Here is a 24,936-nt window from a genome sequence, read left to right on the forward strand (position 1 = left end):
TAGAGCCTTATGAGCAGCTGTCCATGAACAAAAGCTAAGTTTGAGGAGTGGCATCAATTTTCCACTGATCTGTGTTACTCATTTTTTTGTGTTCTGGCAGTTGCCTGTCGGTTAGCCGTAGCCTAACAAAATTAAGCCTTCTGTTACCTTTTGGGATTTGAAGTCTCTTAAGTAGAAAATTGCCAGTTGCCTGGGACACTGGGCTTTTGGTTTAGTGAGGGCCCTTGGTGTCAGAGAGTCTTCCTGTATGTATTCTGGGACCAGTCCTTGAGTAAGATCATTAATTGAGAAAGGAAAGTGCCCAGAAAATCAGATCCCGGACTGAGGATAGACAACAGAGAAAATGCTTATCTGTTATGGGGTGGTGGCGGTGGGGACTGCTGATGTTCAAATAATGGCAAAACAGAAGCATTGTTTAGGGAATGAGCTAACATCCTATACAAATGGAATAGTCGTGAAAGATGAAATAATTGCCAAGTGAGGTGGATTGTGTTGTAAGAGGGGGAAGAGCTCTGACGAATATTTTAGTGATATTTCAGTCTTTAAAGAAAACAAAGTTACCTTTTAAAAAAAGTTTTTTAAAAATTTTATTTATTTTTGGCTGTGTTGAGTCTTTGTTGCTGTGCACAGGCTTTCTGTAGTTGCGGTGAGTGGGGGCTACTCTTCGGTGCGGTGCGCGGGATTCTCATTGTGGTGGCTTCTATTGTTGCAGAGCACGGGCTCTAGGTGTGTGGGCTTCAGTAGTTGTGGCGTGTGGGCTCAGTAGTTGTGGCTTGCAGGCTCAGTAGTTGTGGCGCATGGGCTTAGTTGCTCCACGGCATGTGGGATCTTCCTGGACCAGAGCTCAAACCCATATCCCCTGCATTGGCAGGTGGTTTCTTAACCACTGTGCCACCAGGGAAACCCTACATACTGTATTTTTATATGAAACTTACACAAAGATTATTATTGCTGCTATAGATGAGGGGAGGCCTTTTCTAGTAATAACAGGCATTTTTATTGCAAAATGTGCTATAGTTAACTTAGAATAATTTTGTCATTCAGTGAATCCTGTTGGTACTGTTCCCTGAATTTCATGAGGCATTTGCTGTCAGGCTGCCTAAGAAGGAGATTAGGCATGGTTGAGCCCCAGAGAGAGCCCAGGCTGGCTTTCATTGGTGATGGGCTGGAAGCGTCTCCCACGTTGTGTGCGCCTTCTCTCAGCAGCATGTCAGGGCTGTGGGCGGGAGAGGCAGAGTGTTGCTGCTCAGAGCCCTGCTCATGCTTCAGAAAGGAGAAGAAATGGTACATTTTGGGCTAGATCTAGTCCATGGAGCTACCGTGAGCTATCTGAGCTTTCTGCTGATAGGATAAACTTCAAGATAGGGTGCAGCAGCAGTGCAAGTAACCAAAGTCCACGGGTCGATTAAGCATGGGGATGGGGAAGTTACCTTCTGGGCTGGAGTGGGAGACTAAGATGTATAGGTAAAAAAGAATAAAATGTAGAGGATCATGAATGCAGCCTAAGGTGTCTTTACTGTTGGAGGGAAGAATTTGATTTTTTAAACTTCAGTGCTGAACTGTGCTGCTCATTTTCTCAAGCCTGGTTTTCCTCAAATAGGGTTAGAGAAATAAACTGGTTATTAATGAGTGTTTTTACTACAGTTCTTGCTTTACGAATTGCTGTATTAACTGTAGTAGAGCTGGGAAAATGTTCCCTAGAACACTCTATTCTGCCACCCTCTTGCTTGAATTTGTTTTAAGATCTGGTGCTTGCTATTCAGCAAAATATGGCTGGAAAATCTCTCAAGAGTTCTTTTTCTGTGGATCATTTTTCCCTTTCATGGATGAATCATGAGTTTTCAGGACTTCTGACTTTAAGTGCAGAAGTCTTTATAGTCCCTTGTTCAAAACAACCCAGTTTCTATGCATTTGTCATTTGTAACATAAGCAGTTAATATTCTTAACAACAAATACCTTATATTTATCCTTTCTCTCAAGTGGCACTGAGTTTTTGTATAATATCTGGAAAAGACTAACTTTATTAAATCAACTTTCTTGTATTCTGGTATAGCTGAATTTTAAAAACATTTTACTTTTATTTATACATTCATTAATTAACCAAGTAATGGTTGTTTTCTTGTTACTACTCATGGAAAAGTATCTTTAAACTGGGCCTAGTAACACTGAATGTTTGTGTGCTGAACAGCCATCTGATTTCTATTTTTATGATCTGATGTCAGGTTTCTTTGCATGCCTGTATCTCAGAATCTAGATTAAATTCCTGTGTTTCAAATAGTTGGTTGTTAGTGGATGTGTTGACCATACTTCACCATGCTTTAGTCTGGAAGTCTGATTTGTGTTTTACTGGTATATAAATTTATTTTTTAAAGGGAGATGAGAAATGTCCAGAGTGACATTGAGAATTGCCTAAGTGCAGCTAGTGCTAGAGTTGTCCCTGTCTTGCCAGCTTAGAAAGGTTATTGTTATCGTTGACTTTGTGTCCTCACTGTGTACCTGGCATCACACACAACATGCTCACTGCCTTCCAGAAAAGAAGCTCTTCATCAGATTCAAGGCCAGCTTTCATTCTGGTCTTTTCTTGTACTTTCACACTACCTTAGGAACCGTGTAAACCATTTGTAATCAAGGGGTGATTCTAATTCCACAGTTGTCCTAAACCTGAACTTACTTATATATACATTTTTTTTTTTTTTGCGTTACGCAGGCCTCTCACTGTTGTGGCCTCTCCCGTTGCGGAGCATAGGCTCCGGACGCGCAGGCTCAGCGGCCATGGCTCACGGGCCCAGCCGCTCTGCGGCATGTGGGATCTTCCCGGACCAGGGCACGAACCCGTGTCCCCTGCATAGGCAGGCGGACTCTCAACCACTGCGCCACCAGGGAAGCCCTGAACTTACTTATATTTAAATGATTATTGTTGAGATGTTAATACAGTTGAAGAATATCATTCATAATTCCATTAATGTTAAATAAAAGTTTTCTTCCTTGCTTATTATCCTTAGGTCTTGTCCCTATTCATAGATAATGTTACTCTGCTGCAATTCATTGATTCATTCAACCAATATTTATTGAGCACCTACTATGTTACAGGCACTGGGAAAATAGCTGTGAACAAAATAGACAAGAATCCTTGATCTGGGCAACAGTACATTCTAGTAATCATTATGTACATGTATTTATATATTCTATTTTTTTGTGTAAATTTCAAACATTTCCTCTTGTTTATACTTCATCCTCATTAGTTATTTTAGGGATAACATACCATCTTGTTCTTGAACCATAATTTTCTCAAGCTTTCCCCATTGGGCATTTAGGTGAGTACTTATGTGTTACAGTTATGGGGACTGGTTATATTGCTGTGAGTATTTTCATGGATGTGGCCTTTGTGTTGTTGAGCCTGGGCTAGTGGTCAGATAACTAGGTTCCAGTTCCTTTTCTGCCATTTAATATAACATGACCATGGGCAAGTTTCTCAACATCTCTAAGCTTCAATTTCCTCATCTATAAAATAATGATAATTAATACCTTCTTCACAGCATTAAGTGAGATGATGCATATAAAGTGCCTGGCACATGAGTGTTCAAACATGGTCATGGTAGAAGCAGGGCAAGAGTTGAATAAGGAGAATATTGCTTTCACATGTTTGCTGTGGGTCCTTAAAACATTCTCAGGATTATGCATTTTGAGTCATAGGGTAGGAGCCACATTGTGGAAGGTTCTGGGTGACATATTACTGACCGATGCTTCTGAGTGTGTGTGTGGTAGTTGGATCATGTACCTTGGACTCTTTTGCCTTCATCCAAAGCCTCTAGCGTCCTTCTCCTGGGGCCTACTGATAATAAAAGTAAAAATAACACAAATTGAATTTTGAATTGGGACTAGGAAAAGATTATAGGGGAATGTAGCCTGTCTTTTGTTGCTACATTTCTGATGAACTGCAGCGGTTGGTCTTGTGCCTGCATTGACAGCACTCCTTAATGAAGTGCTGAGCTTAGTTGATTTTGGGATCCTTGTTACTAAGGCACCTCCTTACCATTTTTTTTTTTTTCCCATGCCACATGGCATGCGGGAATCTTAGTTCCCCAACCAGGGATCGAACCCGTGCCCCCTGCAGTGGAAGTGTGGATCCTTAACCACTGGACCGCCAGGGAATTCCAAGCACCTCCTTACTTTAACTTTTGCTCTGTCCCAATATCACTCCCCTACTGCTCCAGGAAAAATTTAAAGGATTAGAGTTCTCTGCTCGAAAGAGTGAAGAGTTGTAGGAAAGATTTGAGAAAGGTACAGACTGAGATAGCAGGAAGCTTCTCATCTTGCTCGTCCTGAAATGTGTCTGCCTGTGGCTTGATTAATTAAACTGTCATGAATTGTCGGAATTTGAAGCTTACATTGTGTTCTCTTTTCTTTAAACTATCACGAGCCTTTATAAACATGAAATGGTTTTACTGTGATAACCACAAGTTACCAATCATAAATAGAGGAAAGTACAGGCAGGAAGAGTGAGAGGTTTGTTTGGAGATTTTAACAGGAGAACAGAGCTGTTCTTATAATCATGAACAAAGAGTGGTCTCTATCTGAAATTGTTGCTCTCTGTGACTAGCAGTTTCTTTCCTGGCCAGTACATGCTCTACCCACTTATTTCCTTTTTCCGTTGTTTTAGACTTTTACTGGTTTCTTCAATACTCTCACCATCATTTTCCAGTCTGTATATAGCCTTGCCACGTTTTACAAGAAATATTCCAGTGCCATCAAACGTGGCTTTCTGGATTCTCTATCTTAATTGGTGATACCACCATCTACCAAGCTGGAAACTGAGGATTTACCCTTGACTCCCTTCTCCCATGAAGCCCTCTCTGATCTCCACAGTCATACACTCTTGCCTCTATAGCACTTTGTGGTACATCATTCTTTCTTTTTTCTTTTTTAAGTTGTTTATTTTTTATTTTTGGCTGCATTGGGTCTTCGTCATTGAGTCTTTGTTGTTGAACGTGGGCTTTCTCTAGTTGCGGCGAGCAGGGGCTACTCTTCATTGTGGTGTGCAGGCTTCTCATTGCAATGGCTTCTCGTTGCAGAGCACAGGCTCTAGGCGCGCAGGTTTCAGTAGTTGTGGCACATGGGCTCAGTAGTTGTGGCATGCAGGCTCTAGAGCACAGGCTCAGTAGTTGTGTCTCACGGGCTTAGTTGCTCCATGGCATGTGGGATTTTCCTGGACCAGGGCTCAAACCCGTGTCCCCTGCATTGGCAGGCGGATTCTTAACCACTGCGCCACCAGGGAAGTCCCTGTGCACGTTTCTTGGTATGTGCTTATGCTATTTGGAAAATTAGTTGTTTGTAAGCCAGGGATTGAACTCTTTGAGATGGAGGTACATGTTTTTTCTTTGTATAACAACATCTAGCAAAAAATGCCAGGTTATGTTTTGTTCTCAGTAAGTGTTGCTTATTGTTGATCTGACTGCCTAAGCCCAGGCCAATAATTGCAAAAGTTGAGAATCTAACCCCGAGGCTCTACTCTGCGTGCTCATGTTTGTAAACAGAAGACATGCTTGTTGAAGGGCTTCCATGAAGCCAGCTGACTTTTAAGTACAGATAATATATACCTAGTGGATATGTGGTTCCCAGCTTGGTGTGCATGTCAGAATTAGTTTTGGCAGTTCTCATACAGAAGACTGAACTTCGTGCAGATATAATAAAACAATCTTCAGAGGTGAGGTGAGGTATTTTACATTATATTCATGTGGAAGTACAAAAAGATTATGAAATGATTCAGGTTATCAAAATGAGGAAAGAGGAGTGCATCCTTTCTTTGGCTGCTGAAAAGATATGTCCAACATTCAGAGTGTACTGTTTTTTTAACCAGAATGAGAGTAGGATGTAAACTGCCCACCTATACTCACAAATTGGGTAGGTTTCCTGTAATATTTTTGATGTCTAAACATTACTTCGTATTTCCTTACCAAAATAAAAGTGGGTCCTTATGTCCATGTTGATAATGAGTAGCTGTAAAACTGACTAATAGTATCTGCAATCATAAATACAATGTGAATGTTTTAAAGGGTTTTTATTTTATGACATAAGTAGAACACCTGAAGTCTTTGCTTCAAGATGGTTGGCTGCCCTCACATACGTTTGTCCCTTCTCCATTTTTTTTGTTTGTTTGGTATTCAAATGTCTGTAACAGCTTTATTTACAATAGCCAAAAACTGGAAACAACCCAAATATCCACAAACAGATGAATGAACAAATAGTGGCATACCCATAGAACAGCGTACTGTCATCAATATAAAAAGAGTGGGCTGCTCATACAAACATCATTGATAAATCTCAAAATATGCTGCATGAAGAAACTCAGGGGAAAAAATAAACAATTTATTATTTAATCATATACAATGCTAGAAAATGCAAACTTATCTATTGTAAAGGAAAGTGAATTAATGGTTGCCTGGAGAGCTGGGGGGAGGGCAGGAAAAGAGATTATTAAAGAGCATGAGGTAAATATGGAGGTGCTCCTCCATTTTTAAATAACCATGAAAATGAAAGTAAAGGCATATATATGTTATAAACACATATTAACAAAGAGAACATGTCGGGGGAGCATGTGGGACATCATTGTACGTGGGAGCCAGTTTGTCCAACGTGTCTTTGAAGAGGTTGTGGGCTCTGATTTGACTGACAAAGACTGGGAAAGGTAAGTGTGCTGCAGATGGGGGGATTAATTAAAGGTCTGTATGTAGAACAGTCAGCCCTGCTCTCACTTGGTCTCTCGGCAAAATAATCTGGATAATCTGGGGAGAAATAGGGCACTTAGAGAATGTAAGATTTGGTTCTCTTCATTTGTCATTTTGGGAGCCTTTGAGTCTTGAATAATTGCTGCCCCTGATCAGTTACCCTAAAGAAAAGCCTGTCATTTGGCAGGTCTGTTCACGTACACAGAGCTAGGATTCATTTCCTGAGGCCCCCTGTTTGAAAATTGTAACATTCACATAAAATTCACCATTTTAAAGTATACAATTCAGTGACATTTAGTACACTCATAGTGTTGTGCAACCATCTTCTGCATCTAGTTCCAAAACATTTTCATCACCCCAAAAGGAAACTTGGTACCCATTAAGCAGTTACTTTCCACTCCCCCCATCTCTGGCAGCCACTAACCTGCTTTCTTTGTCTCTGGATTTACCTATATATGTTATATAAATGGAATCATGGAATATGTGACCTTTTGTTTTGCTTTCTCTTATCATAATGTTTTGGAGGTTCATCCAAGCTGTAGCATGTATCAGTACTTCATCCCCCTTTTTGGGTGACTCTTCATTTTTTTATGTGAATGGCTAACCAAGAATTACCAGACATTTCAGGAAAACATGCAAAATGAAAGAGAAACAGAAAAATTGACCTTAGCTGAAACAGACCAGTAGGTAATTTTGCTTGTTTTTAAAAGTGCACTATTTAGTATTTGCCAAGATACTCAAGAAGATGTGACATCTATAAAACAATCAGAGATGCCATCAGGAAGAAAATCAAAACAAAAAGAACTTGTGGAGATGAATTATGGGTTTGTCAAGTTAAAAAACATTCCGTAGATAGGTCAGAAGATAAAATCAAGAAAATCTCTCAGTGTAAAGCCAACATGCAGGCAAAAAATGTATGTGAAAAAACAGAGACATGGAAGTTCAAGCCAGAGATCCAGCATTTACTAGTATTTGTGGGAAGTGAGAACAAAAAATTGAAGGAAAGAAAATATTAAAAAGTATAAGAAGGAAATTTCCAGGAGCCAAAGAGAGGAGAGTCTTCATATTGAAAGGGTCTATTCATTGCCCAGAAGAATAAAGAAAGACCCATTGCCAGAACTGTCTCTGTGAAATTTCAGAAAAACAAGGATAGAGAGAAAACTCTAAAAGTTTCCATAAAGATATATCAGGTCTTCTAAAAGAAATGGGAATCAGATGTCTCAGCAGCAGCAGTTACAACCAGAAGACAGTGGAGCAATGGCCTTCAAAGTCCTGAGGGAAAATAGTTCTGAATCTAGAATTCTGTCCTTGAAAAATAAACTCGTTTTCAGATGTGCAACAACTCCCAAAATTTATGTCCCTTGTACCTTTTCTGAAGTAGTTACTTCAAGATGAAAATCAAAAAAGAGAAAAATAAAATTCAAGAAATGATTGAGGACTTACCTGGTGGTGCAGTAGTTAAGAATCCACCTGCCAATGCAGGGGACACAGGTTTGAGCCCTGGTCTGGGAAGATCCCACATGCCGCAGAGCTAGTAAGCCCGTGTGCCACAACTACTGAGCCTGCGCTCTAGAGCCCACGAGCCACAACTACTGAGTCCACGTGCTACGTGCTCCTAGAGCCTGTGCTCCATAACAAAGAGAAGCCACTGCAATGAGAAGCCTGTGGGCCGCAAAGAAGAGTAGCCCCCACTTGCTTCAATTAGAGAAAGCCTGCTTGCAGCAATGAAAACCCAAAGCAGCCAAAAAATAATTAATTAATTAATTTAAAAAAAGAAATGATTGAACTAACCTAGTAGTCCAGTGAAAAGTCTCTTGTTCAGCTGTGTAACAGGCCTGGAAAATGGTCAGCCCAGATTGGAACAGAAACTTGGTGCGATCCAAGAAAAATTTCTTCAGGAATAGGAGTGAGGTGGATTCCAGCAATAGATAGAATGAAGAAGCTGGAAGATGGGTGGGATGTGGTGAAGAAACCATAAGTCTCTTCACAAGGGGCAAGGGAAATAGAATTCCCATGCAAAGCAGAAAAACTACACACAAAAAAATCACAAGCCAAATAAATATAAAGCAAACCCTCCTTATGGCACAAGTATGAGTGATTGGCAGCGACTAATAATGATAATGTATTTGTGCCTGATGTACAAACATTCTTCTTTGAGTGGGCCAAGGATCGTGACATTGGAGGCTCAGGGTAGAAAATGCAATTCTGGCCCTGTAAACAATGACTTAAAATTACAAAGGCTACAGATAGAGGAACTGAAAATAGTGATTTTAATATCAAAAAGTTGGGGCTTGGATGGGAGTGGGTAGCGAGTGGTATAAGTAAGCTAAGTCTGGTAGAGAATTATGGGCCTACTCAGCGATGTTGGTAACAACCAGAAGAACCCAGACGAATGAATGACTGGGAGAGATTTCTCCTGGATGGGAAGACTGGGAGGATGGGGGTGGGGCGGGACAGAGGGGCAGGTGTTGTTCCTTTTCATCAAAGTGCTTTTTATGAACCATTTGATTTATTTTTTGTTCAGTGGTAATTGGGATAGGTAAAGAATTTGTTGATTCCCAATAAAAGAAGTGTTTCTGAGTGTCTTCTGTTGTCTTAACTTTTAGATAGATGCTAGGAAAGATGGGGAAAAAATAGTTTAACCTCTACCATAAAATAACTTAAAGATCTCTTTGCCTTTAGTTTCTGCCCCCTCCTTTTTTAGAATGGTGAGAAAGAAAGGAGGTATAAATAAATAAAACCTTTTCTACTTCTATTTCATATTTTCTGATATACCCCACTAAAAGCACCATTTTATTTTGCTCTCTTGAAAAACTTGAAGTGGTTTCTCCAGATTCCAGCCTGAACTCTTCTTTCCTGTTGCTCCTCTCCCTAATGTTTGATTTTTGCCTCCTCAAACCTCCCGTCAGCATCCCTGCCATTCCTTTCACCCTCAGAAGGCTTCTCAGCCCGCCATTCTTTTTCTTTTTCTTTTTTTTTTTTTTTTTTTTGCGGTACGCGGGCCTCTCACCGCTGTGGCCTCTGCCGTTGTGGAGCACAGGCTCTGGACACGCAGGCTCAGCGGCCATGGCTCACGGGCCTAGCCGCTTCACGGCATGTGGGTTCTTCCCAGACCCGGGGCACGAACCCGTGTCCCCTGCATCGGCAGGCGGACTCCCAACCACTGCGCTACCAGGGAAGCCTTCTTTTTTTTTTTAAACCCTCCCTTCTGGAGCTGTATCTGGCCTCTCCTGCTAGATTGTGCACCCCCTGAGGGCTTGGAAGGCTTTGGTGCCTGCCTGGGCTCTGGAGGAGGCTGTGGATTTGCAGTGGCTTGAGATCAGACCATAGGAGACGGGCAGAGGGTAGCATTAGCATATAGGACCTAGTACTGGCACAGGTATTGTTCTAGGTGCTTAGGTATGACAGAGGAGGAAAGTGTTCTTAAAAACCTCTTCCCTCAGAGAGGAGCTTCTATTCTGTTGGAGGTTTACATAAACATAAAAGTTATAAAAATGTGATGTATGTTTTGAGCATAGCCAACAACAGCAGTCAGTGGCTCTGCCTTTGAAATATGCTGTTGGTGTTTGTGGCTTTGTCACTAAGATATGCTAGCCTATGAGGTGTCCTCTGCAGAAGAGAGGTGACCTAGCTGGAACTGCCTAAAGGTATTTGGTATTCCCTGTCCTTTGTCTCCTCACAGTAGCAGTAGTTGGAGAAGACAGCATTGTTTGAAATCACTTATGGACAAGATGGGTTTATAGCTGCAGGAATATGGTAGGATACTTGGCTTTTAGTCCTACTATGTGTAGTTCTTTGGCTATCAGCTCCTATCTGCATTTCTTTTGGTTGTGGTTACTGGATATGACCTTGGTTCACTGAAGTTACAATCATCCTGCCTATATATGGCATCCCCCTAGAAAACTGTTAGAATTCTAGAAGGGGCTGTAATCAGCCTTTTGTACTAAGTATTTCCCAGAAGATTTTCATTGAAATGCAAACCTAAAAGATATGCTGGCTGGGATTTACTTCAGTATAATCTAGAGGGTAGGGGATAGGTAGGGTGCAGATACAGTGGACCTGGCCATGAGTTGATGTTGGAGCTGGGTGATGGGTACGTGGGTTTCATTATAGTCTTCACTTATATAGATGCTTGGAATTTTTCATAATAAAAAAATTACCCTCATGGTCAAGAAATGGATGACTTTCGTATTTTTGCTTTATTGTATTTTTCATAAATAACTTTAGTAAGGTCTTTAGGTGTTTTTGGTATTGATTTTAATGATCAGAGACCATAACAGGACTAAATTAAGGATAGACTGGAGAGAAATCTTCAAATTTGTGTTTATTAATCAGAGTTTTTAAAGCACTTATAATACATGGGTGCCTCAATTACAAGTCAGCCCTCCCTCCACGGAGAGAAAGTAAAGGAAGCAAAGTTACAATCAGGTGCCTGAGAGCTGACCTTTTAGAGGCTGAGAGTATGAAGGTGTGAAGTATGGGAGAAGTGAAGGCCCACCACTTAAATTAGACTTTAGACCTTGCCTAAGGTCATAGGCACTCTGAGACCCTACTACCACCACCACCACTGCTGATTTTGCCCCATTCTAGGCTGGTGTTCACCTACTCCTTTGTCTCTGTGCTTTAACCTTCTTTCTCTTATTCCTTCAGTACTTTCTTGCTTCACCCTCTACCCTCCAAGACCAAAATCCATCCATCTTGATCTCCTTAGGCTAGTTTTCCTGTATCATGTCCCTTTCTACCCCAGGCCCAGAAGCTGGCCAACAATTCACTCTTTTCCTTCATCTCTGCTTTTTAGTGAATGACCACTAGTGTTTGTTAACAAATGTGATTGGACCATGAAGTGGCTTAACAACAGGCTGAGGCATGGAGACCCATTCATGTAGCCTTAAAAGATTTCAGGCAGTTGGCAAGTAAGAATTCTAAATAAAAATTGAAACTACCACCTGTATTTTTTCAGGCCGTTGATGCTCACTGCCATCAGCTGCATCCTCCCTATGGCACTGGTAAGTGTGGGAAGGGCTGGTGACAGTTTTGGTGGGCTGCTGAATTTCTTTTTTCTGGGGGAAAAAAATCTATCTGCAAGCTGTGTTATTAACTTGTCCCCAAGGGCTGGACAGCTTGAACCAGCTATAGGAGACTAAAAAGATGAAGAAGCAACTGACCATGTTCAGGGGTTTCCTTGGGGAACTGTTGTCAGGAATGGAGGCTATTCAGTATGTGCTTTGATCCTTACATAAAATTAGCATGTCCTGTGCATTATTTTGAATAATAAATATACTATACAGGTTCTCTGGGATGTCAAGTAATGACTTAAATTTTCTGAAATTCTGAAGACATTTTTCCCAAAGATAGATGTTGGCGATGTATTGAAAGAGTCCAGAATATTGTATGTACTTACCGTTTCCTTCAGTAGCAGGATTTATCTCCCTCTGGTATTTTAAGTTCTTTGTGGTCAGGGGATCAAAAATGTTTGTTCCAATGATTAAGTTATAAAATTCTGATAGAGACTTACTTGAATTTTTATCGGGGAAGGGTTTGGTGGAAACCAGAAAAGAAATGTGTGGCTCTCATTTACTAACAGACTTCAGGTGGACTTAGGGTCCTGTGATTTGAAAAATAATTTCACCACAGTCAGCTTTCTGCTCAGGGACCTAATAGGGAAAATACATACAATGAAATTGAGACATAGAGTGGGGCAACAAGTCATAGGAATGCTAAAAGAGTGCTAAAATATAACCCAATAACCAGATTGCTGCTGGAGTTGCCTTATCTAAGTTCCTGTAATCCTGCATCTGTCTCCTTGTAATGAGTGGGTCAGAGGCCACATAGATCCAGAAGTTTTATCTTATCAAGGTGGTCTCTATTCCAAGTTGACAGGCTGATGTTTACACTATTTCATTTCTCTAGTCTCTGAAGCCCTTAGATCATGGAATAAAAATGTCTCCAGACAGAATATCTAACGAAGTGCTGAGGTTGTAGACTTGTGTGCTGTTAACCATGTCAGGAACTGCTTGCTGATAACAGCAGTTAAAATATTCATGTACACTTCATTACATCTCTATGAGAAAATCTTAACATCATTGGCTCATATCCTGGATTTTCCCCCTCAGGTCCAACTCCTACCCACCCACCCCCCAAAGTCCTGCTTATGAAGCCAGGATAGAATTGTGTGCACGCTTTATATATTCTTTGTTAAAAAACAGAACGGAGAACTTAACTCCCCAGCAGCTGTCTAGTCCTTTAGGTATCTGTGAACAGGTGGTAACTGCTGAACATGTTTTGAGGGCCTCTATCTGGGAAATACCTTCTTAAGTGTCTCTCCCAAACATTATGGAGGATGACAGAAGAAGTTTGCCTGCAACCTTTGGGAAATAGTGATGTCCGGCAGCAAAGTCCTTTTTGACATGCATGTAGCCAAGTGCTTCCTGAAATAAAGATCAGAAAACCATCTAAGGGTGTTGAGATTGTAAATGTAATGGCAAAACAAAGCCAAATTGAATTGGCAATACAGAGCAATGTCCAGGGTGGATGACAACAGAGGTGACCCCACCGTCCTTTCAAGCTGGAGAGAAAGCTCTACAGAGTCTTCTGACCCATTGTGGGTCAGGTTTGAGGGCACAGGGAATGAGGGAAAAAAGGCAAGGAAGATGGGCTACACTTGGCCTCTGTTCTGACCCCATCTTTGACTCTGTGAAAACCTTCTCTAGACCACCCAGGGACGTGAGGGCACCCTTCAGTCTTTGATGAACTTTATACCACTTACTGCCCTCCCTTCCCCACTTTGATCAGTCACACTCCCTTCCCCAACTCCCTGGGGAAAATGAGAGAGAAGTTCTTATCTTTGGGGCTTATATTCACACTGACCAAGGCTTAGGCACAAATCCAGTTGCTCAGAGACAGGCCAAGGAGTGAGAGGAAGGCAGGCCTGAGAGTTGTGCCCTGTGGAACAGCAACAGTTTGAGCTGACCGGGAGAAGAGCATCCAATGGAACACTAAGAAGGCTGGGTGTGGGAGGTTTAGAGGGAGCCATAGTGTTATGAAGTTATTGGCATTACAGACCTATTTATGCTGAAATTCACATTGCCTAATCGGTTAACCTTTGGTCAGAACTATGTTAAAAACTCTGAAGGGAAATTTTTCTGAAGGGAAAATTTTCATTTCGAAGAGTAAGTAAAAGATCAAAATGAACTATTTGATGCAGTAGTGTAAGGGTCAACCCTCCGTTTATTGTGACATTTGTTTATGCAGATGATTGCCATTGAATTAAATTTGGCAAACTTTCCCTCCAACTTCATGAAAAATTTAAAATATACAAGGAAGTTTAAAGAATTGTACAGTGGACATCCATTTACATACCATCTCGATTATATAGTTGCTAACTTTTTGCTGCATTTACTTTATTATATATCTGTCTATCAGTTTTATTTTTAAACAGCTTTATTGAAGTATTACTGACATTCCATTAAATTCATCCATTTTAAAGTGTACCATTAGAAGAGTTTTAGTAAATGTAAACAAATATACAACCATCACCACAATCCAAGTTATAGAACATTTTCATCACCCAGAAAGTTCCCTTGTATCCATTTGTAGTTGGTCCCCACTCCCAGTCCCACCAAACTACTGATCATCTTACTGTCTGCATAGTTTTGCCTTTTCTAGAAATTTAATATAAACTGAATCATACAATATGTAGTCTTTTGTGTCTGGCTTCTTTCACTTAGCGTAATGTTTTCAAAGTTCATCCATGTTGTATCACAGTAATGCTTTCCTTTTATTGTCCAATGATGATTTTCCATTGCATAGATGTATACCACATTTTGTTTATCCATTCATTCATCAGTTGATGAACATTTGGGTTGATTCCAGTTTTTGGCTATTATGAAATATGATGCTGTGATTGTTTATATCCAGGGTTTTATGTGGACATGTTCTCATTTCTCTTGGATAGATATCTAGCAGTGGGATTGCTAGGTCATATGGTAAATGTATGTTTAACATTTTAAGAAAATGCCAAAATGTTTTCTGAGGTGACTCTACTATTTTACATTCCCACCAGCATTATATAAGTGTTGCAGGTTCTCCACATGCTTGCTAGCACTTAGTATCGTCAGTCTTCTGGATTATAATCATTCTAGTGAGTGTGAAGCAGTATCTTGTAGTTTTAATTTGCATTTCATTTCCCTAATGACTGGTAATATTGAGGATCTCTTCTTGTGTGTATCTGCTATTCATTTTTTTTTTTTGTGAAGTGTCTGTTCAAATCTTTTGCCCATTTTTGAAAAATTGGGGTGTTTGTCTTATTATTGAGTTGTATGAGTTCTTTATATGTTCTGAAATAAGTTCTTTATCAGGTACATGATTTGCAATTATTTTTTCTCCCATTTTGTGGCCTGTCTCTTCCATTTTCTTAATAACATCCTTTGAAGAGTAAACGTTTAATTTTGTTGAAGTCCAGTTTATCAGATTTTTTCTTTTAAGGATTGTGCTTTCAGTATCATATCTAAGAAATCTTTGCCTAAAACTAAGGTTGCAAAGATTTTCTTCTGTGTTTTCTTCTAGAAGTTTTATAGTTTTCAGTTTCATTTAAATCTGTGAACTATTTTGAGTTAATTTTTGTGTGACATGAGCTAAACAGCTAAGTTCTATGTTTGTTTTCTATAATGATGTTCAGTTATTCCGGAATCGTTTGTTGAAGACTATCCTATCCTCCAATGAATTACATTGTGGAAATTAACCATAAATGTATGAGTTTACTTCTGGACTTTATCCTGTTCCATTGATCTATATGTCTGTCCTTAAGCCAGTACCCCACTGTCTCGATTACTGTAGCTTTATAGTAAGTCTTGAAGTCAGATGGTGTAAGTCCTCCAACTTTGCTCTTTCAAGATTGCTTTGGGGACTTCCCTGGCTGTCCAGTGGTTAAAACCCCTGCTTTGATTTTGATTAATTTTTTAAAATAAATTTATTTATTTTTGGCTGTGTTGGGTCTTCTTTGCTGCATGTAGGCCTTCTCTAGTTGTGGTGAGGGGGGGCTACTCTTCGTTGCGGTGCACGTGGTTCTTATTGCGGTGGCTTCTCTTGTTGCGAAGCACAGGCCCTAGAGTGTATGGGCTTCAGTAGTTGTGGCGTGCGGGCTCAGTAGTTGTGGCACACAGGCTTAGTTGCTCTGCGGCATGTGGGATCTTCCTGGACCAGGGCTCAAACCCGTGTTCCTGCATTGGCAGGCAGATTCTTAACCACTGTGCCACCAGGGAAGTCCCTGATTTTGATTAATTTTGATTGCTGTGTTCAGTCTATAGCTATGTTGTCCAGTATGGTAGCTGTGACCACATGTAGCCGTTGGGCACTGGAAATATGGCTAGTTTGGATTGGTATGTACTATAATTCTGAATACAATGGACTTTGAAAATTTAGATGGAAAAAAGATGTAAAATATAGTTCATTAGTTTCTATGGATTAAAATGTTGAAATAATATTTTAGATATTTTGGGTTAAATAAAATATATTTATAAATAAATTTTAGTTTTCATTTGTTTGCTGCTATATAGAAATACTTTTGGTTTTTATATATTGGCATTCTATTTTTTTATCTTACAAAATTTGTGAGTTCTACTAGTTTTGTAGATTCTTTTAGGATTTTCTGTGTAGTCATTTTATTTAGGAATAGAGACAGATTTGCTTCTTTTTTTAATCTTTTATGTCTTTTGTGTGTGTGTCCTTTTTTTTTTTCCTTTCCTTATTGCCGTGGGTAGGGCTTTCATAATGTTAAGTGAAATGATGAGCGTGGTCATCCCTGCGATGTTCCTGATCTTAGCATTCACTATTTCATTATTGAGTATAATGTTTTCCATAGATGCCCTATATTAGATTCAGGCAGTTCCATTTTTCTTCCTAATTTGCTAAGAATTTTTGTCTTGAATGATTATTGAATTTTGTCAAATGAGTTTTCTTGCATCTACTGAAATGGTCATTTGGGTTTTTTCTGCCTTTATTTTGTTAATTCAGTGAATTGTCTTAGGAGTTTTCACATGTTAAATCAGCCTTTTCTATATTGCTGGATTTAATTTGCTAAAATATTTGGATTGATTTTTGTGTTTTTGTTCATAAGGCTTATTTGTAATTTTCTTTTTATATTTTTGTTAGGTTTTTATATCAGGGTTATGTTAGTCTCATAAAGTGAATTTGGAAGAAGTATTCCTTCCTGCTCTAGTTTCTGAAGTGTTTACTTAATATTAGTTTTGATAGAATTCACCAGTAAAAACTTCTGGGTCTGGCATTTTGTGAGAAAATTTTTTATCATGAATTCAATGTCTTTAATAGATACAGAGCTATTCAGTTTTTATTTTGTGTCAGTTTTGGTAAGTGTTTTTCAAGGAACTTGTCAATCTCATCTAAGATATCAAATTTATTAGCATTTGATTATTCATATTTTCTTATTTTCCTTTTAATACCTGTAAGATTTGTAGGGATAGTCCCTCTTATCACCCTTGTTATTGGCAATTTGTATTCTTTTTTTCTTAATTGTTCTAGCTAAAGTTTTTATCAACTTTATTGATTTTTTTAAAGAATCAACTTTTGGGGGCTTCCCTGGTGGCGCAGTGGTTGAGAGTCCGCCTGCCGATGCAGGGGACACGGGTTCGTACCCCGGTCCAGGAGGATCCCACATGCCGTGGAGCGCCTGGGCCTGGAGCCATGGCTGCTGAGCCTGCGCGTCCGGAGCCTGTGCTCCGCAATGGGAGAGGCCACAGCAGTGAGAGGCCCGCGTACCGCAAAAAAAAAAAAAAAAAAAAAAAGAATCAACTTTTGGACTTTATTGATTTTCACTATTTGTTTTGGATTTTATTTCTGTTTTTATCTTTTTTCTTCTTTTAACTTTGTCATCTTTTTCTAGCTTCTTAAGGTAGTCCCTTATGTCATTGATTTTTGGACCTTTATAGTATAAATACTTACATTTGTAAATTTCCCTCTTGGCATTATATTAGCTGCATCTCACAACTTTTATTATGTGGTATTTTCATTATCATTCGTTCAAAACATTTCCTAATTTTTCTTGTGATTTCTTCCTTGATGCACAGGTTTTATAGAGGTATGTTCTTTAATTTCCAAATATTTGCTGTATAAGAAGAAGAAGGGCATGCTTGGCAGAGAACAGTCAGGGAGCCTCTTGGGGTTGCTGGAATCATTTGGTCTATTGCTGGACTCCTCAGGGCAGTGGTTCTGCAGTGGGTCCTAATGACTCTTGACTAACGCTTAAGGTTCATCTTGTCAGTACTGGAGAGCTGTGACGGGTTTTAAACAGGTTGGGACTGATCCTGGTAAGACGTGAAAGCTCTAAGAATAGTCTGTTATTGCAATTGTTACATGGAGGCTTCAGGAAACTCATCCTGGGGGCTATGGGTGGCGGGGGGGTGGGGGTGGCGGGCAGATAATAGACACTGGCATGTCAGTATATAAGATACCTTTCCTTTGTCCAGGTGATAGTGAAGCCCTTCTGATGGAAGTGTTTAGGAGAGGCAGGACTAGAGATTGTGCAGTGGAATGGTGGTGATGGAAGAGGGTGGAGTGGTAAGGAAGAGCGAGACATAGAGGAAAATGCTGATGCGGGTGTAGGAGTGTGATGTCTCCAGTGACAAGATGGGCATTCAGGAGGAAGAGCACATTTAGTGTACCTGAACAGGTTCTGCGAGACTCATCACAGAGACCATTATGTTTGTTGAATTTGGCGACAAGGGAGTTTATATTGCCTGGTACATGTGTATAAAGAATAGTATATCCACTGTCGGCAATTCCAAATAGATTGAAATTCAGCAATTAAAATAAACATTTTGACAAACTGTGAACCAAAATTGAATTCATATTGGCAGTTATACCCACTGAACTTTCGAAGTATTATATATATTTTCAAGCATGATTCTTGAGAATAGCTCTAACATTTTGGGGAGGAGGTGGGGGGTTACGAAAACATCTTATTTCTGCTCTTGAGAGTCTTTGTTTAAATTCATCCTAACTATTCTTGCCTCATGGTCTTGTGAGTATCCAAAGTGGACACATTCCACCAGCTAAGGGTTTGCAGTTTAGACAGGGGTAATAGTCCCAGGCATGCTGGAAATAGTGACCTATTATTATTGAGAAGGGCCCTCTTTGACCCCTGTGATGGAGAGAATGGTGGACTCTATCTCTGTGGGGAGAAGCTCAGATTAATCTGTAATTACCTTGGGGTTCCAAATTTTGGGGCAAGAACTTCCTAGTTCTTAGTTTCTAGTCTTTTCCTCGATTAGACTCATAAATAAATAAGACTTTTAATCTTCTTATTACATATTGATCTGATAGAACCGCAAATTTGTTTTGAACGTGACATGGTCATATGTGTTCCTTCCTAAGTCATTAGTTTTTTTGGCTGTCAGTGGTTATCACCTTGGACCCATTTTCCTTTTGGAAAAGGTTTGACCTTCTCATTGTGAGTCCTTTTTGGGGGAGTTCCCTGGTTGCCTAGTGGTTAGGATTTGGGGCTTTCACCGCCATGGCCTGGGTTCAGTCCCTGGTCGGGGAACCGAGATCTCGCAAGCTGCATGGTGCAGCCAAAAATAAATAAATAAATCCATAAAAGAAAGCTTTAAGTCGTTCTTGATAATATGTAATCCTAACTACTAACCGGTTGTTAGTTGCTTGTCAAAACAGTCCAGCAAGAGTTTGTCTTGGTTCTGCTGGAAGATTTTTGTTCTCCACAATTGGACATATAAGAAGAGTGGAAGACTTCCCCCAGTTGTTAAGTGTTTCTATATATATATATTTAGTTAGTTAGTTAGTTAATTTTTATTTATGGCTGTGTTGTGTCTTTGTTTCTGCGTGCAGGCTTTCTCTAGTTGCGGCTAGCGGGGGCTACTCTTCATTGTGGTGCGCAGGCTTCTCGTTGGAGTGGCTTCTCTTGTTGCGGACACGGGCTCTAGGTGCTCCTGTATGAAAACTCAGTCCAGTGAGCAGAGTACCAAGGTTCTGTGTGTTCTCTTGGCTCCCTAGGTTGAAGTGTGCTCCTTGTTTTTCCTTGATTCAGTAGCACCCTCGTGTTTTGCAATGCTCTCTCTGGGTAGCCTTATCTAGGCCTCCAAACACATCCTAATCTTCTGACGCCCCGAGCCGGACTAGAAGATAAGGCCCCCTGGTGGTCCAGTGGTTAAGATTCTGTGTTTCACTGCTGGAGGCCTGGGTTCAATTCCTGGTCAGGGAACTAAGATCTCACAAGCCTCACGGCCAAAAAGAAAAAGATTAGGCCCCCACCCAAGTCTTGATGTTCAGGGTTCTGTTTTGTAACTAGCTTACTTTCCTATTAACATTAAAATTAATATATGAACTACTTTCTGTGTCAGTAAACTTAGCTATGCAACATCCTTTTCAGGGACTGCATATCCTGTATCATTTCCTCAGAAAAAATTTACAGAGGTAGAATTGCTAGTTCAGTGCACCTTCTGAGGCTCTTTGATAGCCATAACCATTGTGCTTTAAAGGAGAATGTAGGGGCCAGAAAGGCTGCCCACGGACTTCTAAATTCTCCTTGCAATTAGGGCTCATTAGTTGCCGGGAATTCAGAGATTTTAAACAGGGGTGTTTTTTGTTTGTTTTGTTTTTCTGGGTTTATACAAGAAGTCCAAGCCTGAGGTTTTCTGCAAGTAACACGCCTAACTAGAGGTGCACTTACCATGTATAGCCTCCTACAGCAGCTTGAGGAAACAAATCACATTAGGGAACCTAACAGCTCTTTTTCTTAAATTGGATGCTGGGTCGTTATTTACTGTAAATAGGATGGTTTCGCATAAGTTTCAAATCAAACTAATTTCTTTGAAGGGTCGTTAATGAAAACAAAGATCGAAAAATCAAGAGAGCCAAGAAATCACTAAGACTATAAGAGTCTGAACTTAAAAGATGAAACAGAGAACCAAGAGGAAGAATTTGAAAGTCAAGCCTGGGCCTGCAATAGAGATGAATGTATGCATTTCTCAAAATGCAGAGCACTCTGAAAGAAACTACATTATAATTTGATTTCTTTTTTTTTTTTCTTTCTAGGTATCTCATTCAGTTGCTAAACTTATATTAGTTAATTTCCACTGGCAAGTCGCAGAGATAATGGACAGGTAAGGTGTTTGGGGGAGGAAGAAGAGATGGCATTGCCCATAGCTCCTCTCTCTGCCTACCCGCCCAGTGATGATTATTGTTTATGTTTTGGAGAATGTCCTTAACAGTGTGCAGATTATATTTTTAAAACACTGGATCATAGTGTATAGCCTTTTTTTCCTCAGTATATGGTGAACATTTTCCCATGTTTTCAGCATATTCTTTCTACCCCAGTTTTAACTAGCACAGTATTTTATTATATAGATGTTCCATACTTTTCCAAACCCCTGTTGTTGTACAGTGAAGTTAGGTCAAATTTTTTATGCCATTGTTAATTTTTAATCAGTGTCCTTCTAGATAACACTTGACAGTATCTCCAGTTATTTCTTTCAGACACATCAAGTGAGGAATACATCATGACATAGTGCATATTACCTTCAGAAAAAAGGTCAGCTAGTTTACCCCGCACTTCCAGAACCAGAGCCCTTGAGGCACACAACTTGGAGTCTCAGGTGTCCTGGAAGTTGTCAGGAGGAGGGGTTCTTCCTCCTTAGGCATCCTCTAAGGGGGTTCCTCTAAGAGGCATGTGCTTCTGTCTAGCTCAGGGTTTCTCATCCTAAGCACTGTTGATGTGTTGGGCTAGATAACTCTTTGTTGTGAAGGGACTGTTCTGTGAATTGTAGGAGGTTTGGAAGAATCTCCGGGGTCTACCTACTAGAAGTCCGTAAATCAAAAATGCCTCTGGACTGCCAGCTAACTCCTGGAGAACAAAACTGCTCCTGCTGAGCAGTACACTGGTCACTACCCCTGCTCTTTCACACCACAGTGAGTCTTCCTTCTCTGTATGGTGTGATTCTGTTGATCGGCAGAGGAAGATCATTATGCCTTTCCTTCTCTAGGCTAAGAAGGCCAAACTAGCCAGAGCAGCCCAGCCTGATCAGGAAAGAGCAAATGCATTCCTGGTTCACTAACTGCACTCTCACTGTCTATACTGAAGAGCTGAATACAGTTAGGTAGACTTCCAGATGAACTTCCCTGTCTGCACTGCTATCCAAAACTCTGGAACCACATAGGTTCCGGTAATGGGTATCTAGCACTGTCCAAACTCTCTAGCCTAACTTGGGGATGGAGACAATTTGGATAGCTATAAAGATACTAAGAATAGTAGTGTGAGAACTAGGAATAAAAATTAAAGTAGGCATTCTGACTAGGCAGAGTAAGGAAATCATGTATATGAGATGTAGTTCTTCCCTGCTCAGATTCCTGGTGTCTTGGTAATGTGATTACCTGGACTTTGTGTGGCACTTTTATTGCCACATGATAACTGTTTTTATTTTTAAATGTATTTATGTCATACCTCATTCCAGAAAGGAATTAAATTTTTATTATGAAATTTTTTTCCCCAAAAATGTGTGAGTGTGCACTCACATGCCATATTTGTGATGTATATAGGTTTTAAAGACAAATAAAGCAAACAAAGAAACCCTCTGACCTTTACTCAGAGACCTCTCTGATGGCAATCCCTGCCTGGCTACAATCCCTTCCTTTTCCAGGGCGACCAGTACCTTGAATTCGGTATTGATCATTTTCTTATTTATTCTTAAATTATATATCTTTTAGTTTTGTATGTTTTTAGAACTTTACAGGCATGGAATCATATCATATGTATTCTTCAACGTTTTAAATTAACAAGGTTGAACATTATGACATCTTATCCATCCTCCTGTCAAAAACTATTTGTGAGTTTTTAGTTTTTTGCTGTTAAAAATAATGCAACTCTGAAAACTGTTGTACATGACTTATAGTGTCACATAATTTTTCTAGGGTTAAGTACAGAAAGTGAATAGCTGGTCTGTAGAGTATGTGTTACTTCAACTTTACTAGATAATGCCAAAATGTTGTCCAAAGTTATTGTACCATGTTATATACCCACTAGTGGTGTAGGAGTGTCAGAATTAAAGTTTTACAGTCTGGTGGGTGTAAGTGGCATCTGGTTGTCTTTAATTTCAATGTCCAGGTTATTAAGGAGGTTGATCATTTTTTCCTATGTGATTTGTGCTTCCTCTTCTGTGAAATGCCTGTTATGTCTTTTGCCCATTTTTCTAATTGTTGTTTTTCATTTCAAATGGACGTTTAGGAGTTTTTGTTTTGTTTATTCTGAATATCAGTTGTTTACCAGTTGTATATGTATTGAATTATCTTTCAGTTTATAGCTTGGCTTTTCACTTTATCTTGTCTTCTGATGAACTGAAGTTCTTTTGGCTTGCGGGATCTCAGTTTCCTGACCAGGGATTGAACCTGGGCTACAGCAGTGAAAGCCCAGAATCCTGACCACTAGACTACCAGGGAGTTCCCTGAATTGAAGTTCTTAAATGTAGCATACAGAGTTTTCCTTTATGCTTTGCTTTTTCTGTGTCTTGAAGATATCCTTTCCTATTCTGAAGACATAGAGATATTTGCTTGTAATTCTAGAAAGGGATTTAAAGCAGATATGGTCCTTCATAAGTATTTTTCTTATAGTTGAGTGCCTTTAGGACAGAGTTGTTATTCTTATACCAATTGAGAGCTAAAAAAATTGAAAAAGCAGAAAGTATTTGTAGTAAGGTAAAAAGCCAGCTTGGTTTTGCGAGAAGGTAGTTAAAAGACAAAGACGCTTCAGTGTGACTGCAACACATGTTGGTCTATCCTGTTTTTGTTCAGAAGTAAAACTATTTGTCTTCAGGTTCTGATTCCCTTTACTTCTGCGTTTTGTTTTGTAGATACAAGTCTAATTGTGCTCAACTGCTCGTTGAGGCTCGAGTTCAGCCCAATCCGTCGAAACATGTGAGTGTCTCCTCCTTGAATAAGGCTTCTCCTGTTGCCCATGGCTCTTTCTGTGGCTCACATTGTTATTGAGAACCATCTTGCCTTGTTTGTAGTGCAATATGCCCATGATATTTGTTCCAGCATAAGCCTAAATCTTCCATTTCCATTATAGTTTGGAAATTTTCCTCATAGATGAGGAGTGAATCATTGCCTGCCCTCTCCAGCCTCACCTTTTTCCTTGCACTTACATACAGCCTGTACTCTATTCCTGCTGTGTTCTTGGTGTTCCCACTCACCACATGCCTCTTTGACTCTGCTTGTGCCTTCCCTGGTCTGGAATGTCCAGATTCTGTCCCCATCTCTGCTTGTGGAAATGGAACTCATCTTTAGAGACCCACATCCAAGCCATCTCTCACAAAACATATCTCCTGGGACCACTCCCCTCCAAACTCCTCTATTTATATCTTTAAACCTTTATGTGTATGTTGTAGTAATTCACTCATATCTTTTCAGCTCCCCTACTAGACTGTAAGTGCTTTTTAAGTTTAGGAATCAATGTATAGCAATTTCCTCTGTATCTGAGAGTTCAGTCAGCATTTGTCAAATGAATGAGGGCCATGTTAAAAGCACTCTCAGGAGGGAGAATTGGGGCTCAGATCACCACATAACTTCTGCAGTCTCTTAGGAGAAAATTTCTAGGAGAATACTGGACAAACATGAGAATACGGTCCTTTTCCTCAAGTTATTTTTTGTATTCCCAGTAAACTAACAAGAACCTAATGTTAAACATGTAGTGGACTTTTTCATTGGTTAGTGTTTTTGGCTGGGGTCCCCAGATTGTCTTTGCCAGTTTGTGTAGCATGGTATGGATTCTGGAGTTTAAGCTTTACAGTTATTTGCCCACAAACTAGAAGAGTTTCTTCCCTTGTAGAAGCCTTCCTCATCTCTCTAAATTAATTGTATGTGACATCTCTTTGGTATGTTAAGGATGAGTTGTAACTTGGTAAAAACTGTAATACTCTATGTCTTGGACATATTGATATGGGAAAATCACTGTCTTTGACACGTAAAACTGCATTGTGGGCTGTTAGAGGCTCACACTCAGCCTCTAAGCACCTATATGGCTGGGTTTGTAGTACTTGTTGAGGAGCAACTCTGTGCTGTGCTGAATGAGGGCAGTTTTCAAAAGAAACCCAATAGTCTCTGAAAGAAGGTGGATTGAATGACCTCTGAGGACCTTGACAGTTCTGAAATCCTGGTCTTTTCAGCCTGACGTTATAAACTACTGTTAGTT

At 39.9% G+C, this 24,936-nt stretch overlaps 1 protein-coding gene across 4 annotated transcripts in view; it reads left to right on the forward strand.

The window, feature by feature from the left end:
• Positions 1–24,936, forward strand: part of ARIH2 (ariadne RBR E3 ubiquitin protein ligase 2) — a 47,762-nt gene that overhangs the window by 8,910 nt on the left and 13,916 nt on the right. For 3 of the 4 annotated variants that reach the window (XM_027098717.1, XM_027098719.1, XM_027098718.1), the window contains 2 exons: positions 20,790–20,857; positions 23,597–23,660. In XM_027098717.1, coding sequence (XP_026954518.1) covers positions 20,790–20,857; positions 23,597–23,660 — 132 coding nt within the window. Of the gene's footprint in view, positions 1–11,685; positions 11,732–20,789; positions 20,858–23,596; positions 23,661–24,936 lie in introns of all 4 variants that reach the window. The other variant, XM_027098720.1, reaches the window with a different exon arrangement.

Source organism: Aethalodelphis obliquidens, unplaced genomic scaffold (assembly GCF_003676395.1).
Source record: "Aethalodelphis obliquidens isolate GAN/ISIS:26980383/991018 unplaced genomic scaffold, ASM367639v1 scaffold125, whole genome shotgun sequence".
NCBI lineage: Eukaryota > Metazoa > Chordata > Mammalia > Artiodactyla > Delphinidae > Aethalodelphis > Aethalodelphis obliquidens.